Below are 17,240 nucleotides of genomic sequence, written 5' to 3'. Positions count from 1 at the left end.
CTCCAGCAGCCTGGCCTGGCTCGGGGGGCCAGACTGTCGCTGGGAGTGGCCTGGCCTGGCTCGGAGGAGAGGGGCGGGCAAGCAGTAGCTGGGCGCGGCCTGGCCTGGCTCAGGGAGGTGAGGCTATAGCTGGGAGGGGCCCTGGCCTGGTTTAGGAGGCCAGAGTGTAGATGGGCAGGGTGTTGCCTGGCGCGGGGGACCAGACTGTAGCCGTAGCTGGGCACGGCGTTGCCTGGCGTGGGGGGTCAGACTGTAGCTGGGCCCGGCGTTGCCCGGCGTGGGGGGCCAGACTGTAGCTAGGCATGGCGTTGCCTGGCGCGGGGGGTCAGACTGTAGCTGGGCATGGCGTTGCCCGGCGCAGGGGGTCAGACTGTAGCTGGGCACGGTGTTGCCTGGCGCGGGGGGCCAGACTGTAGCCGTAGCTGGGCACGGCGTTGCCTGGCGCGGGGGGCCAGACTGTAGCCGTAGCTGGGCACGGTGTTGCCTGGCGAGGGGGGTCAGACTGTAGCCGTAGCTGGGCACGGCGTTGCCTGGCACGGGGGGTCAGACTGTAGCCGTAGCTGGGCACGGTGTTGCCTGGCAAGGGAGGTCAGACTGTAGCCGTAGCTGGGCACGGCGTTGCCTGGCGCGGGGGACCAGACTGTAGCTGGGCACGGTGTTGCCTGGCACAGGGTGCCAGGCTGTAGCTGTAGCTGGGCACGGCGTTGCCTGGCGCGGGGGGTCAGGCTGTAGCCGTAGCTGGGCACGGCGTTGCCTGGCGCGGGGGACCAGACTGTAGCTGTAGCTGGGCACGGTGTTGCCTGGCACAGGGTGCCAGGCTGTAGCTGTAGCTGGGCACGGCGTTGCCTGGCGCGGGGGGTCAGGCTGTAGCCGTAGCTGGGCACGGCGTTGCCTGGCGCGGAGGGCCAGGCTGTAGCCGTAGCTGGGCACGGCGTTGCCTGGCGCGGGGGGTCAGGCTGTAGCCGTAACTGGGCACGGCGTTGCCTGGCGCGGGGGGTCAGGCTGTAGCCGTAGCTGGGCACGGCGTTGCCTGGCGCGGGGGGTTCAGGCTGTAGCCGTAGCTGGGCACGGCGTTGCCTGGCGCGGGGGGTCAGGCTGTAGCCGTAGCTGGGCACGGCGTTGCCTGGCGCGGGGGGTCAGCCTGTAGCCGTAGCTGGGCACGGCGTTGCCTGGCGCGAGGGGTCAGACTGTAGCTGTAGCTGGGCACGGTGTTGCCTGGCGTGGGGGGCCAGACTGTAGCTGTAGCTGGGCATGGCGTTGCCTGGCGCGGGGGGCCAGGCTGTAGCCGTAGCTGGGCACAGCGTTGCCTGGCGCGGGGGGCCAGACTGTAGCCGTAGCTGGGCACGGTGTTGCCTGGCGCGGGGGGCCAGGCTGTAGCTGTAGCTGGGCACGGTGTTGCCTGGCGCGGGGTGCCTGGCTGTAGCTGTAGCTGGGCACGGCGTTGCCTGGCGCGGGGTGCCTGGCTGTAGCTGTAGCTGGGCATGGCGTTGCCTGGCGCGGGGAGCCAGGCTGTAGCCGTAGCTGGGCATGGCGTTGCCTGGCGCGGGGGGTCAGGCTGTAGCCGTAGCTGGGCACGGCGTTGCCTGGCGCGGGGGGCCAGACTGTAGCTGTAGCTGGGCACGGTGTTGCCTGGCGCGGGGTGCCTGGCTGTAGCTGTAGCTGGGCATGGCGTTGCCTGGCGCGGGGTGCCTGGCTGTAGCTGTAGCTGGGCACGGTGTTGCCTGGTGCGGGGGGCCAGGCTGCACTGGTCCCGGCCTGGCCTGGCTGGGGAGGCGAGGCTCCGGCTGGCTCAGCCGGTGCCGGGGCCGCGCGGGAGCTCCGAGCCAGCGCCGCGGTGCCAGCTGTGGTGACGTGGGTGAAGCGCGGCTGGAGGAACAGGGCTCCTCTCTGTTCTGCCTTCCCCCACCCTGCCCAGCCGAGCTCCAGAGGGTTTTGTTTGTTCAGCTTGGGAGCCGGGAGGGTGGAGTCAGGGAGGCCTTTGGTTCCCCTGCCTCGCCCAGCCCAGAGCCAGGGCAGGGCGCCGCCCGAGCCAGCCTGGGCTGGAGAACTAGCCCCGCCAGGGCCCCCCAGCACAGTCTGGCTCCACACCTCTCAGCTGCTCAGCTAGGCCTGCCTGGCTTAACCCTTGCCTGCCACCCCGCAGCCGGGCGGGAGGGGCACATGCTACCTTGGGAGCCCAGTGGCGGAGCCGCCTCCGGCTAGGCTGGCACACAGGGGGTTAAGGCTGCAGCAGCAGCTCTGGAGCCTGGGAGAGTGGGGGTGGAGCAGGGTGTGGGTGTAATGGGGGGATGTGCTGTGGGAAGGGGGAGACTGTGCAGGTGCAGGGAGGGTCTGTGGAATGGAGGTGTAGTGGGGCGGTTCGGCGTTGTGTTGTAGGCGGGTGTCAGTGCGGCCGGGGGGGGGGGTTTGCAGGAAGGTTCAATTGGGTCCCTGGGGGGGTTCAGTGTTATACTGTTATGGGGGAGAGTGTCAGTGTGTGTGTGTGGGGGGGGGGGGGTTGCAGGAAGATGCAGCGGGATCCCTGGGCGGTTCAGCGTTATGCTGTTGTGGGGGCTGTCAGTGCAGGGGGGGTTGCAGGATGGTGTAATGGGATGTCTGGGGGTTCAGAGTCGTGCTGTTGTGGGGGGTGTCAGTGCAGTGGGGGGGTTGCAGGATGATGTAATGGGATGTCTGGGGGTTCAGAGTCGTGCTGTTGTGGGGGGTGTCAGTGCAATGGGGGGGTTGCAGGAAGGTGTAATGGGATGTCTGGGGGTTTGGAGTCGTGTTAGTGCAGTGGGGGGGTTGCAGGAAGGTGTAATGGGATGTCTGGGGGTTTGGAGTTGTGCTGTTGTGGGGGGTGTCAGTGCAGTGGGGGGGTTGCAGGAAGGTGTAATGGGATGTCTGGGGGTTCGGAGTTGTGCTGTTGTGGGGGGTGTTAGTGCAGTGGGGGGGTTGCAGCAAGGTGCAATGGGGTGTTGGGGTTTGGCGTTGTGCTGTTGTAGGGGGGTGTCAGTGCAGTGGGGGGTTTGAAGGAAGGTGTAATGGGGTCCGTGGGTGGTTAGGTGTTGTGCTGTTGTAGGGGGGTGTCAGTGTAGTGTCGGGGCGTTACAAGCAGAGACCCCTGTAAGCTGGCCGAAGAAATTCAGGAGAAATTCATATGCTACCCAGCTGATTAGCAGAGTGCCCACACCTGGCAGCTTGTGTTTTTCTTGGTGGTGCACATCTGCATGTGCTTTGGTGCAGAGAACAAACTTTATTCTGCACATGGGTGGAAAACATTAGAGGGAACAAAGAGGGGGAAGGGGGTGCCTGGGGGGTTGGGTGTGGTGCAAGGGGAAGTTGCAGATAGGTTCAGTGGGGTGGCTCAGAGGGGCGCACGCTGTCCCTTTGGGCTGAGGACAGAATCTCTAACGATACTTGTGCCACCATTTCGGCTCTTCCTCCTTCCCGCCCATGTCCGCGAGGCCCCTCAGAGCACATTGCGGGGCGGGGGGGGGGGGGTGCGCCAGGAGAGACTTTCCCAGCATGCCCTGCTGCCTGCACAGCTCAGCCATGGGTGCCAGGCCGAAGCGGCGCCGCTCGAGCGGTGTGAGTCGAGGTCGGGTTGGAGGAGCGTCGCCAGCTGGCTGCCGAAACCTGCTGAGCGTGGAGCGTGGACAGGCCCTGGGACCCAGCTGATTCGGGAGAGATGGGCCGCGTCGGGGGGGCTGTCTCTCGGCTGGGAGGCGGGCCGCGTGCCCAAAGGTCGGCACCATCTGTCCACTGAGGCAGGCAGCCCCGGCTGTTTGGTTTTCAGACGCTTGGCAGTCTTGCTCGTCACACGCTTCCTAGGTGCAAGGCCGGGCTGGGGAACCCTTTTCGGGCCGGGGGCCACTGAGCCACAGAAAAATCCGTCGGGGGCCGCACACCAGGGAGAAGCAAAACCAAAACCCCTCACTGATGTGGCCCCCAATGGAGGAGAAAGACCCTCTCCCCAGCCCCCTCGCACCCCAGAGCCTGGGGGGCCAGCCTAGCAGATGTTGGGTTCTCCAGCCCCGTGGTGGGGAGGCAGGGGGGCTGGAGCGCCAGCAGGGCCCCCAATGCTGGGGGGCAGCTCTGCGCCTGGGGGGGGGGGCGCATCCAGCCCCTGGGCCTTAGGCCCCCTAGCCCTGGGGGAAAGGGGGCTGATTAGGAGCTAGCTGCAGCTGAGCTCTCTCCCTGCCCCAGATTTCAGGGACCGGTTGGCGGGGGGAGGGGTTCCCCTTCCCAGCCCAGCCCACGCGGGAGCTCTGCTTTTCGGGGTCTTCCCGAGCGCGTGGCAGGGAGCGCGCGTGCCGATCTCTCCCGTGCACCGCTGCGGCCCGCTGCACGCGAAGGCAGGTTCGGGGGTGCCCCCTCCCCCCCCAGCACAAGCCCGGCGGGGACTCCCCGAGCCGGCCCTGCCTTTGCGCGGGAGCGGGAGGCTGGAGAGCCGCGGGGTCCCCCCCCCCCCCCCCGCGGGGAGCCGGTGGCCGATCCCTTTAAGGGGAGCGCGCCGTGACCTCCCCGTCCTTGCAGGCTGGCGCGCGCCGGGTTGCCATGGCGAGCATTGTCTCCCAGCCGCGCGGCCCGTGGCCGGGCGCTCGCCGGCGGGACGCCCCCCGCGGGGCCGGGGCGGGGCCGGGGCGGGGCCTGGCGGGCGGGCGGCCCCGCCCCGCGCCGCAGCCGCAGCCCGTCCCTTTTAAGGAGCTCCGCCCAGGGTCCGGCCCGGGTGGAGCCGCCCCGCTGTTCACACCTCCGGGCCGGCCGCAGCGGGCAGCGCGCTCTTCCCTCGCGGGCACGGGCCGCCGGCTGCTCCGCGGAGCCCCCCGACGTGCGCGGCAGCCGACGCCCCGGGCAAGCCCCCCGCCCCCGGGCTTTGCAGGGAGACCCCGCTGGCCCCGCGCTCCCGCCCCCTCGGCCCCGCCGCCAGGATCGGCTCCGTCGCGTGGGGGCAGCGGTCCGGAGCCCGGCTCGGGAGCATGATCCTCCCCGCGGACAGCATGAGCGCTCTGCCCTACCGCAGGAGCCCCCCGCGCGCCGGCTGGGCGGTAAGTGACCCGCGGGGGGGGCATGTGCCGCGCTCAAGCTGCAGGTGACCCGGGGGGGCGGATCGCCCCCAACCCACATTTCAGCCCAGCCCTCGCTGGGCACGTCCCGACCTGCCCGCCTCCTTTCGGACAGCTGCACAGTCCTGGGCAGGGTCCTGCTCTCTTCCCCCCCCCCCGGGAGGGGAGGGGGCGCCCGCTGGCTTTCGAGCCGGGGGTGGGGCAGCTCTGCCTTGCTCTGCCCCGGAGGGCTCTGAGCCTGTCCCCTTTGGACTCGGGAGGGCGGGTGTGTGCGGAGAGGGGGATGGGTGTGTGCACGTCTCCTCCCCCGAAGCTGGTCCATGCGAGGCCAAAGCGAAAGAGCTGGGGGGGGTTGCAAGGCCGGAGACAGTCGGGGGAGAGGGGCGCTGTCCCTTTAAGAGGGCTGGGAACGGGGACCTCTAAGGAGCAGAGGAGAGAGCCATTTGTGGCCAGTGCGCTGCTCCTTTAAGGAGGGGAGGGGAAGGTGAGCTGCGCCTACCCCCCCACCCGCTCCACCCTCCCCCCCACATGCCCTCAGCCGACACTGGGTGGCGGCAGCGACAGCGGGAGGGAGGCTGGGCAGGGAGCAGGAATGGGTGAGCTGGTTCCCAGGTTGCATTATGGTCCAGGAGATGCCCAGGCGCTCCCTGGCTGGGTGCCTGGGAGGTTTGCCCAGGGCCCTTGCGTGGGGATTGTCCCCGGCAGCGTGGGGACCGGTGGAAATCCGCTCCCCTCAGGGCATGGCCCCTGCCCCTTTGTCTCTGCCGTCCCCTCCCTCCTGTCAGCCTCTGGCCATTCGGTTCTCCCTGTGCCTGGTCCGCCCAGCTCCCCCCTCCCAGCCCGCCCCTTCCAGTTCCTGCAGCGGGGCACTGAATCCAGCACCCCGGGAGTTAGCGCTGCGGGTCGCCCCTCCTGGCTCTGGCAGCCCTCGTGCCTTCAGTTTGTGCTGGAGGCTGCTGGGTTTCGGCAGCCAGGAGGACTGGAACCCTACTTGACGGAAGTCCAGGATGCTGCACAGCCGGCCTGTCCCATGGGCCCTGCCAGTACATGGCCAGGCTGGCTCTGGCCTGCGGGCTAGAGAGCCAGGGCCCCCCCTGTGGCTGGCGGCCCTGGGGTGGAGGGGAGAGGAAGGTTCTGGGTTCCGAGTGATGCCCCTCACAGCTCCCCAAAAGCCCTTCTCAATGTGCGCACCCTCCCCCCCAGCTGTCTGGGACAGACCGGTCCCTGCTGGGCGGTTATGTCCTGTGTCTGGTAAGGACGAGGCTGGTGTGAGGGGGAGGAGCAGGGGTACCCTGTGGGACCGGCAGTGAATGAAGCCTCTTGACTTCAGATGGCCACCAGAGCCTTTCTGGGCTCCCTACGGAGGGGTTCCCAGCTCTGAGCCCTGCCCAGCTGCCAGGAGTCCCTAAGAAAGCGTCCTTGGCTCTGGTTTGGACTGGCCCTGGGGTCCCTCTCTCCGTGGGCGCTAGAGTGAGTCCTGCCCTGCTTAGGAGGGACAGATCCGTCCCCAGCCGGTGGCTCTCTGGGGCCGGGTGTACCCCAGAGGTAGTGGTGGGGACTCGGCTGGGCCTGCTTGACGGGAACCCTGAGCTGTCCCGTGGAGACCCGGCGGTCGAGAGGCTCCAGCGCTGCCCCTGCCAGCCTTTCCCTTCCTCGCCAGGCAAGCTGAGCCCGAATCCCCACCCCGGTGCCTTTTATGGGCTACTCCTAATGCCACCCCAGGTGCCTCCTGTGGTGTCGCCACCAGAACCCGCCCAGCGCCGGAGTGCGGGGAAGGGCACTGCCAGGACAGCGCCACGAGGCCAGGATGAAAATAAACTCGCCTTACAGCAGTGGCTGCAGCTGCTTGGATATAGCCCCCTCCCTTCTTCCCTCACCCCTTGTGTTCCGCTCTGCTCCCGGGGCCGGAGCTTTGCAGCAATTAGTAACCAAATCCCCCCTCCCTCCCCCCCCCCCGGTGGGCCTTCTGCTCCCATCTTCTCACCTCGCCACTGTCGAGGTCTGATCCCCACCGTGGGGGCTTCCCCCCTCCACTTTTGGAGTCCCCTGCAAATCTGGTCAAGGCTGAGGCCAGGAAAAAGCTCACAAAGCCATTGGCACCTGGGGCCTTCAGCTGATCCTGGGACCCCCAGGTGTCCCTGGTGGAGCATCAGGGCTTGCAGAGACGCTTCTTCTGTAGCTAATAGTCCTGCCCTTGAATTGATCATCCCCGGACCAACGGCGTTCCAAAGTAATTGAAGGAAATGGGGCGGCTCTCCGAGTAACGCCCGGCTCTGTGGACTTGGGGCGTGTCCACGCTTACGCCAGTGCTTAAATCGCTGTAGCCGCTGCCGGTGCCGGTGGGGGAGGTGCTCCCGTCAAAACTGCGTGCTGTCCACGCGGGAGTTTAGATCGGCTTTCTGACATTCTGTGGCGGGGTGGGTGTGTCACACCTGGGGGGGGAGGAGTGGCTTTGCTGCCCCCGTTCAATGGTGGAGCCCAGGCCTGCGTGAACTTGCTCCGAAGCAGGTGTACTCTGATTTTAAGGGTGCCCATGTGAGGCGGGTGCAGCGGCAAAGCTAAACCAGTTCAAACCCATTGATTCAGCAGAGCAGCCTTTGGCTATCCACGGGGGACTTGCATTGTAGTGCAAATTGCCAACTGATGCCCCGGATTTCCAGAGAGCCTGGCGTGGCCAGTCCAACCCGGCTTCCCCTACCCAGACTAACCCTAACGTCGAGGCTTTCATTCCGGTTTTGCTAACCACAGCTACGGACTCTTCCTCGGCAGCGTCACCTGGCTGTGGGCGCGTAGGGCGATTGCTAGGATCCTCTGGGTAGATCTCCTTTAATTCCCCGCCATTCCTGCGGCCTCGGCGCCCGTCGGTGTCCCCTGTTTTCTGCCCACTTTGGTTGAATCCTGGGTGTCAGGCTTGACGTGTGGATGCGGGATGCTGTTCATGACGTGTGATGTGCCATGGGACAGACTGGCTGACCTGACACGCTCTGTTCCACTGCTCCCTGTCCTGGGCTCTTGTGGAGTGTTGCTGTTGGACTGTGGCCACGTTGCACCCCAGAGGTGGCTGCATTGTATGAGTGTCTGGAAGGGCCCTGGGGGAGCCCTGTAGAAATGTACAGTTCTGTGGCTTGGCGCTTAATTCCTGCATCTCCGCTGAATGCCAGCAAGTGGGGCGGATGGGGATCCTACATCCAATTGGGACTTTTGGGGTGCACTCTGACTCTTCCCTCGGTGCTGTTCGTGGTGGGGGACAAAGGTGCCCCAGAAGCAGGCTGCAGAGACGGTTCCATTCCACCCGCCTCATCTCTTCCCTTAGGGGCTTTGCTGAGCGTGGGTGGGGGACAGCAGGTTTGGCTCGGTGGCAGGGCTGGTGGGGGTTTCTCTGCAGGCCGTGGCCCCGCCCCCTAGGAAACACTCCCCTGGGCTGAGCTCGGATACCCGGGCGGGATGCTGAGGTCGGGTGGGCGCGTCTGTGCCAGGCTTGTGAAATGCTGGAGTGGAGGCTGCTGGCCCTTCTGCGCAGAGGGCTTGACTTGCCGGTTCCAGTGGGGAGTGCAAGGTTAACCGGCGGGGCCCACTGTGGACAGGGGCATGCCTGGGGGGGCAAGCTGCTCCAGCCCGCTCCCCACCCATCCCCCTTTTAATCGGTTCACCAGGATTTTACATCCCTAAGCCCCATCTCGGCTGATCCCTGGAGTCTGAGCACGCTCCAGAAGTTTCCTGCCTGGGGGCCCCTTCTGAAGACAGCCCCGGCTGGGTTCCCATGACCCTTGCCCCTGGGAGGCAGGAGTCTGGGCTCTCCCTGCCGGGAGGCCCCGCTGCCCTTCTCGGCGCTAGGGATCGCCCCTGGTCAGGGCGTTGTAGCTGGTGCGCTTTGAAGGGCGCCCGGGCTTGCGAGCCGCCGGAGCACGGCCAGCGGAGTCCTGCAGGAAGGGTTTGCGGCCGGACCTCTCCGCTCCCACCAGCTTCCCCAAAGACAGCCAGGGCCGGAGCCCTAGTGGAACAGACACCTGCGCTTTCCCGGCTGCGGGTGCAGGCAGAGCCCTGGGGCTGGGTGATCTCCAGACCCGCTGCGTGCCCACGGAGTTCTGCTCGCTGGGCACGTGCCGGCCGGGCGGCCCTTTGCATCCTCCCCCCAGCTCCTTCAGGGATTGGTCTGAGGTCTGTTGCGGCTCATGCACAACCCTGATCAGACCTTAAAGCGGCTGCCCCTCTTGCTTCCTTGCTTGAGGGGCCTCGGGCTCCCCTTCATAGAGTCCCCATGGGGGGGCTGAGCCAGGTTGATAGGGGCTCCCTGAAGTCCCCTCCTTCAAAGGACTGGGCTGAGTGCCTGCCCTGCAGCTCAAGGACTAGAGTGAGCCCCTCAGCCTCCATTTCTGGGGATGCAGGGACATGCCTTACCCAGTGGCTGGCCGAGGACTCTCGCTAGAAGTCTGTTGTCTGGGAATTCATAGACCCACACGTTGTGACCAATTGGTGGAGGCTGTGGGGATAGATGCTCCGACCACACCAGCTGAGCTCAAGGGGAAACTCCTTTTGCGTTTAACAGTATAGGGACTATGACACACACTCAGGCAGTCCTGGCTGACTGAGAGGGATGCTCAAACACAGCCTAGCCAATGACCCTTGCACAATGGAGGGAGGTCTAGATGCCACCTGTCCATTTGGGTCAGTGAGCAGGGAAAAGTGTGCCTAAATCAGAGCCTCCCCCTCCCTCCCCCCCACCCCTCCCACACAGGGAGGGCTGCAGAAATCCTGAGCTGCTCTGAAGTCCCCTAGTGGTTAAAGGCTGATGGTCTCCGGTGCACACATCCCACTTGCTGGCTGAAAGCTTTGGTTCCTCGTAGCCCCTAGCAACTTCCTGTCTAGTCCCTCTCCTGCTGCACTGAGCCGCCGGGGTGTGTGTGTGTGTGTGTGTGCGGGGGGGGGGAGGGGGGATGATGCTTGTGGCTGAGGAAGCCTGATGGGATTGTGATTTCAGAGCTAGCTGGGATTGTGATTTCAGAGCTAGCTGACACAGGCTGCCGTTCCCCGCCCGGTTGGGCACGCACAGCCATTCTGGCTGGATTTTCGGGTGACTGCAAGGAAATGCCCGTCCAGCAGGCCTTGGTTTTTGCACCCCGCCTGATCCCCACGGGGGTCTGTGCTTTGCCTGAACTGGAGACCCCATGCTCATGTGGGACCCCATCAGGCCTCCTTTGTGCCCTGACTCCAGTGGGAGCCCCATTCCTCTCTTTTTGAAGAGATGGGCTCAGGATACGTACGGAAGGAAGAAAATCTGAACTCCTGCTTCAGAGCACAACCCTGGGGGCGGAGCAGAAATATTGTACAGGGACAGGTTCTCCCATAATTGTCTCCTGCAAGGAATCTTGCACCTTCCTCTGTAGCATCCTTTGTTGGTTACTGTCAGAGACCGGACCCCAGGCTGGACTTACTGTCTGGTCTCAGCCAGTCTGGAATGTCCTATGCTCTTAGTATCCCTGCTAACAGGTTAGATGACTTATAATGAAATAGCCTGAAACATGGATTTGCTTTTAATGGCCAAGGCTGCTGGCGTCAATTTCAACCCATCAAGCACTTTGGAACAGGGCTGGTCAGTTTCAGTGTCTACAGCCCAAAGCTTTGATATTTGGAATCCCAGCCAGGGAGTTTTTAATTGTGTTAAATTTGTAAAGGTTCAGAAAAGGGCAACAAAAATGATGAGGGGTTTGGAACAGGTCCCATATGAAGAGATTAAAAACTGGGATTTTTCAGCTTGGAAAAGAGGAGACTAAGGGGGGATAGCATAGAGCTCTATAAAATCATGAGTGGTGTGGAGAAAGTGAAGGAAAAGATATTGTGGGAATAAGTAAATATAAGAACTAGGGGTCACCAAATGAAATTAACAGGCAGCAGGTTTACAACAAACAAAAGGAAGCTTTTGTTCACGAAGGGTAGGTCTACACTACAGAGATTTGTCGGGAAAAACGGCTGATTTTTCCCCAACAACCTGAGTTACGTCCACACTGCAATCGCGTTTTTCCGAAAGATCTCTTTCAGAAACAGGCATGTGTGGTCAGCGAAGAGGGAGTTTTTGAAAAGAGGAAAAAGCACAGGTGCCCTGGTGTCCACTCCGTCCATTGTAATCACAGCTTTAATGCACGGTAGCGTCCATTCAGTATGGATGCTTTCTTGCTTTTTTGATGCGCATTTGTGTGGATGCTCTTTTGGAAGAAGTTTCTTCAGAAGATCTCTTCCAGAAAAAACTTCTTCTGAAAAGTTTGCAATCTAGACCTAGCCTCAGCGCACAGTCAACCTGTGGAACTCCTTGCCAGAGGATGTTGTGAAAGCCAGGACTTGCTCAGGGTTCAAAAAAGTGCAAGAGAGATTCATGGGAGGTTCGGTCCATCAAGGGCTGGGTAGGGATGGTGTGCCTGGCCTCTGTTTGTCTGGCAATGGATGACGGGAGGGATCATATGAGGATTACCTGATGTGATCCTGCCCTCCGGGGCATCTGGCATCGGCCACTCTCAGCAGAGAGGACGCTGAGCTGGATGGACCTTTGGTCTGACCCAGACTGGATGTTCTCCCCTGTTGTAGGGGGAAGAAATACCCTTAGAACTGAAACTTACAAACTCCTGTCCACATCTGTGTGTTAAAAGCTTCCTAAGTGTCAGCAGCTTGTGCACACTGGACCTTGAAAGCCTCTTCCCCTGCTAACTTCCCTTTGTGCAGGGTGGCTCAGTGCTTGGATTCTGCCCCTTCGCCCCAGACTGAGTCTATAACTCCTCCTCCTCCCTCCCCCCCCCCCCCTTCCTGCTCTTTGTATGTTTCACGCTGCTTCCTCCCGGCTCCAGAAGGAGATGGCCGGCCAGCTCGCATCTGCAGGCCCACATGCTCGCACCGGTTCAGGCGGGCGTCTCCTCGGGGGCAGCTCTGGGTCCTTTCAGCCGTGTCCCCTCGCTGCTCCCACAGCCGGTTGGCCTGCGTGGGCAGGATGCAGTCCCTGGGGGCCCGGAGCAGTAATGCCTGACGGACCACGGCAGCCTGCTTCCACGCTGGGGCCCGGCTTGTCTGTTCTCTCTGCTCAGAGACCAGCTGGTGGGGCAGAGCGCAGCTTGCCCAGTGATGCACGGGCAGGAAGGAGTTAAGGGGGGCCCGGGGACGGGCTCTGTGGGATCCGGCCCTGGTGTCTGGCTTGGAAGCAGGGTGTGAAGCGAAAGGCCTGGTGGATGGTTTTGTCAGGCACCTGCATCCTGGCCGCATGGGACTGACAGGAGAGGCAGGGCTGGCCCGGAGATAAAAGGCCTGGGGCGGGCCGGGGGCCGGATCAAAGGGAAATCTGGCTGCAGGGGCCTGGGTGTGTGGAGCAGATGGGAAGGGACCAGAGGGGTGGCTGACGGAGGCCATAAATCTCCAGGGAGTGGGCCGGGCTCTGGGGGCTGGATCAGCCAGGCTGCAGACTAGGGGGTGGGCGGCTCCAACCCAGGAGCCAAGCGGGGGGGGGGGGGGGGGGGCAGGCCTGCCGAGCGCAGCTAATCCCTGGTCTGTCTGGCGCCCGGAGCCGAGTGGCCAGGGGCTGCACGTGGCCGGTGGGGCTAACGTGCCTGCCAGAGGGCGGGGGAGGCAGGCTGCCGGGCGGGCTCTCAACAGGATCTCTGTGTGGGTGGCTCCGCACAGGCAGGGAGAGCCGGGCCCGCCCCAGCTTGCCTGCCAAGGGCAGGATTTGTTTTGTCACCAGGCCGGCTGCAGCGCCTTGGGCCGTGGCCAGGCCGCGTACCGGAGCCGCCCCGCACACTGCACCTCCAGGCCGGGGCCTCGCTCCCGGGGCTGGGGGAGGATGGGTCACGCAGGCCACACCCCAGGGCTGGGTCAGGGCTGAGTGACGGGAGGCTGTCCTCCCAGTGGGGGCCCCCCTCGTTGGGATCGGGGGGGGGCTCCCCTCCCGGCCATGCATGTGGCCCTTGCACAAGCGTGTGAGTGGCTGGTGTGCTTCCTGCTCCTCCCCCCACCTGGGCGGCAGCCGCCGGCGCTTCTGGGCGCCGGGCCAGGTGTGCCAGCTGCTGCTGCCACTGAGCCCTGCTGCTGCCCCGGGCTCCTGGCCGCAGCCCCCTCCATCCCTGGGACACGGCCGCCCCCTTGCGGGACGCGCTGTGCCCGAGGCCAGTGCCCCGCAGGCGTGCCCCGTTGCGCTGGGCAGTGGGTATCCCTGGTGCACAGTGCCCACTGCCCCTCCCCCCAGGCTGGTGGGGGAAGGGGTCTGGGTGCCCCCTAGCGAGCAGGGAGGGGATAGCTCCCCTGGGAGGGGATAGCTCCCCTGGGAGGGGCAAGCCGGGTGCCCCCTCCCAGGAGTGGTAGAGGGGCCTCGCCGGAGCGCTGGTCCCCCCTCGCTGCGGCGCCATGTGGCCAGACACGGGGAAGCGTCCCGCAGGCTCCATGCAGGGCGACCCAGAGCGCTCCCCCTCTGCCTCTGGGGTGCAGCCGACTGCGGGCGCCCACCAAGCCCTGGGCCGCTGCCCCATCAGAAGCGGGTGGCCCCCCCGGTCTGTCGGGGCTCGGGCCGTACAGCTGAGGCTGCTGTGCAAGCAGGCAGAATGGTCCCAGGAACCTCAGACTGGGGGGGCGCTGAGCTCGGAGCCCTAACTGCCTGCAACCCTCGGGGCTGCGTTCCTGGCACAGGGAGGGGGACCTGCCCACAGCCCATGGGGGAGCCCCAGGCCGGGGGCGTGGCAGGCTGGTATCTGCCCTGGTGATCTGCGGCCGTTTGCAGGGGGTGAACCGCGGCCCCGTGAGCTGGCGCGAGGCGCAGGCGGGTCTAGTTCTCATGGCAGCTCAGGCCCGTTCCAAGCCCTGGAGGGGCGCAGGGGCAAGGGGGGACTGTTCCTTCCCTCGATGCGCCCCCCCCCGCCCCCAGCAGAGGCATGGCAGGCAGGAGCTCCCCTGCGCCGGAGCACCATGCCCAGGGCTGGCAGAGCCGCTGAGGCTGGCTGGCTGCAGACCCCCAAAGGTGCCTGCCCAGCCCTGGCTTGGGGCTGCCCCACAGGGCTCCCGTCCTGCCGTGAAGCCCCGGGGTGGCCCTGTCCCTGACCCTGCCAAGCCACTCTGCAGGCTGGCCCAGCCCCCTGCTTGGGGCCCGGACTGCACCTACACCCATGGCCGGCTGGTCCAGCTCAAGCAGAGAGCAAGGTGTGGGGAGCGGGTGGTGGATGGGCAGCCATGTGGGGAGCCCGGGCAGGGGTGAGATGGGTGGGGCTGGAGGGGCAGGGGAGAGCGGGCGTGGGGGAGACGTGTCGGCCTGGGATAATAAGGGGGTGATGGCAGAGGCTCCTAAGAGATGCCCCTTTTCCTTGCCCAGGTGCTGGGGGATGCCGGGTGCCAGCCACGCTCATGGCACAGAAAGGCCCCGGCGAGGACCTGGCTGGGGCCCGGCTGGCACCGTCCTAGTCGCCAGGCTGGCTGGCTGCGGTCTGGCCCCTCGCAAGGGGGCAGCTGGGTTCTCTGGCTTGGAGACAGGGCCCAGGCGCCTGGGCAAGTGGAGAACACGACCCCCTGCCCTGCCAGGGCTGGTCCCGGGCTGTGCTCGGCCAGGGGGCATGGCCAGGCCTGGGGAGGGGGAGGGCCGCTCCTTCCGAAGCGAATGGGAAGGCCCATGGGGGGCAGCACTGGCGTCCGGAGCCCAGCGTGGGGACAGGCCAAGCCAGGCCGGCTCCTCCCTGATGCAGGCTGACGGCTCGGGCCGGGCACGGGGGCAGCTTTGGGCCGATTGTTTAATGCTCCGAGATCTTTCCTCTGGGGCATAAAATCCCAGGGCCGCTGGCAAGCTGCTGGGACACCCCCCCCCACCCCCAGCCCTGAGCTGTTCATGGCCCCTCCCAGGTTCTTCTGCTGCCATTCAGCCTGGCCCCAAGGGCGGGGGGAGGGGGAGGAGAGCTGCTGGAAGAGCCAGCAAGCAGGAGGGAGGGTTTTTTTTGGGGGGGGTGGTGGCGTCCATCTGTCTGTCCGTAGAGTGGATGTACTGAATGCCCCTCTGCCGACCCACTCGCTGAACAGGACTGGGCAGCAATGGGGCGGGGCCAGGAGTTGCTGCTCTGTGCCTCAGTTTCCCTGTGTGGAAAAGGCAGCTGGGGCGTGTCGGCGTTCGCCAGGGAGTGCCTATAGAAAGCTCCATCTTCCAGTGACAGGGCCAGGTTCTTGTCACCACGCAAGGACTCATGGAAGAAGATTGTGGGGAAGCCGGCCGACCTGCCTTTCCAGCCCAGGGCCTTGAGCGTTTCCCAAATATTCCTTAAACCTTGCGCCGCCTCCTGCCAAGGCCGTTGAGTGTCACCAGCCCTGTTTCACAGGTGGGGAAACTGAGGCATGGAGGGAGTCACCCCACAACTCAGGCAGGGATCAGACCCAGGAGCCTTGCCTCCAAGCCCCCCTGTACCAACCAGCGGGTAGCACCCACCTGCCTCTCCCATGCTGGTGGGAAGGGGAGCAGCGGGGCTCCTCGAGGTGGGGGGCTGGGTGCCGGAGCCCAGGCCTGTGGGGTGGCAGCTTGTTTGGGACACTGCGTGTGTGCCTGCTCTCCTGACAGGCTGCCCTGGCACCTTCGGGCTCTGCAGCCTGATCTGGGGGTGCTGTACTGGGGAAGGCAGGAAGCTGGAAGGGTGCCCCCTTGTGGCTCTTTGGCTGGCTGCAGCCATATGTACCTGCGGCCGTGGGGCAGGGTAGGGGGCGGCGTGTGGCCTCTTGCTGTAAGGGATCACTCCCGAGAAGCTCAGCGCGGATGGGCAGGGTTGGCAGCACACGGCCTATGATTTTACACCCTGTTTTCTATCTGGACAGAAAGCAGCAGGCCTGGGCGCCAGGCCAGTGGGGCTCAGGAGAGCCCCCTAGCATGAGATCCTCCACCCCCCCCGTCCTTGAAGGGAGCTGGAGTCCAACCCTCCCCCGCAGCAGCGGTTAGGATCTGCCGATCCTTCTCCGCACGTGGCCTGCCGCTGTGGCCCAGCTGGGGTGGGTGCAGAAATGCTCCGGCCAGACGTGGCATCTGGTTCCTGAGCCTCTCTGCTCCCCAGGTGTTCCCCCGTCGCTCCCTGGCCTCCCCGGGGGCTGCCTGTCCACGTGGCATGGCAGGAGAGGACCGTCTTGCCCCCCGGCCTGGGACCAGGCGCTCCTCTCTGGCGTGGGGCGAGCCGGGAGCAGCGCGGGGCGGGTCAGGCACAAGGCGGCCGAGAACGCAGGCCACGGCCCTGGCTTGCAGGCAAACGGGAATAGCAAGGAGCTTGTCGGCAGCAGAGCGGCTGCTGGCTGCCCTGCACGGCAGATCCCTGCTCCTGGGCAGGAGCCCACGGTGCGCTCGGCCGGTACACCTCGCGGGTCGCAGGGCGCGGCTTGCGGGGGAATAGAAAATCGCCCTTTTCCTGTCCCCTTTGTTAAATAGCTCAGCAGCCTCTTCTGCCTGCTCGTGGCACAAGACGTGCAGTGCCCATCCCAAGGGAACGCACTCCTGCCCTCTCTCCTCGCCTTGTGCTGCGTTCTTGTGGGCCACCACTCTCCACCCCAGAAGTGGCTGCATTTGTGGCGTGCGTACAGTGGGGCCCTGTGGGAGGAGAGGCGGTGACGCACATGGGAATTGCCTTGGCAAACCCTCGGTGGGTTCACTTTCAGTATCTGGGGGGCTGCTCTCAAGTGCAAAGGTTAACTTTGTTCTGGGCCCGGATGGTCCAAGGGTGCTGCTGACCTATGTGGCAGGCCCAAATGGCTTTTGGGGACCGTGTCTGTGTGAAGTGGCTTTTCCTGGGAAATCTCTCGGGCAGTGGGTCCCAAACTTCTCGGCATCACGCCCCCTTTTAGATTTTTGAAAAACTGTTCCTCTTCTCTCTCCCCTCCTCCCCCCAAATAGCAGCAAAACTTGTTGAGCAAAAAGGAACCAGGGGCAGCAAAACTTGATGGGGGGAAGGGCTGGGTGGTCTCGTGCCCCCCTGGAATTTCGGCACACCCCCAGTTTGGAAACCCATGCTCTAGGGGGACATGAATGCAGATCCCCAGCCTTTTGCTGCTCTGTGCGGCTAAGAGCCAAGAACAGACTGAACTTGCCGGTTCTATGCGCGGCCTCTGACGAACGGGTAACGACCAGAAACGGCCTGGGGGGGGGGGGGTGACTCCTCCCAGAGGGGGGAGCTCTGGTGAGCAGGCGGGTGTCTCCTTTCGCTCTTGGTGACCCCTGGCCGT

General features: G+C 64.8%; 1 protein-coding gene across 2 annotated transcripts in view; it reads left to right on the top strand.

The window, feature by feature from the left end:
- The window catches only part of KLF8 (KLF transcription factor 8), a 74,692-nt gene that overhangs the window by 43,384 nt on the left and 14,068 nt on the right, over positions 1-17,240 (top strand). Inside the window, exon 1 of one of the 2 annotated variants that reach the window (XM_075896667.1) lies at positions 4,578-5,027. The exons of the other annotated variant lie outside the window; for it this stretch is intronic. Within the exon in view, the coding sequence (XP_075752782.1) occupies positions 4,959-5,027 (69 nt within the window). The 5' untranslated portion in view covers positions 4,578-4,958. Of the gene's footprint in view, positions 1-4,577; positions 5,028-17,240 lie in introns of those variants that run through there. 2 annotated transcript variants of the gene reach the window in all.

Source organism: Pelodiscus sinensis, chromosome 13 (genome assembly GCF_049634645.1).
Source record: "Pelodiscus sinensis isolate JC-2024 chromosome 13, ASM4963464v1, whole genome shotgun sequence".
NCBI classification, from domain to species: domain Eukaryota; kingdom Metazoa; phylum Chordata; order Testudines; family Trionychidae; genus Pelodiscus; species Pelodiscus sinensis.
Note: the sequence above shows the minus strand (reverse complement) of the source record. Positions and strands in the feature narration are given on the sequence as shown.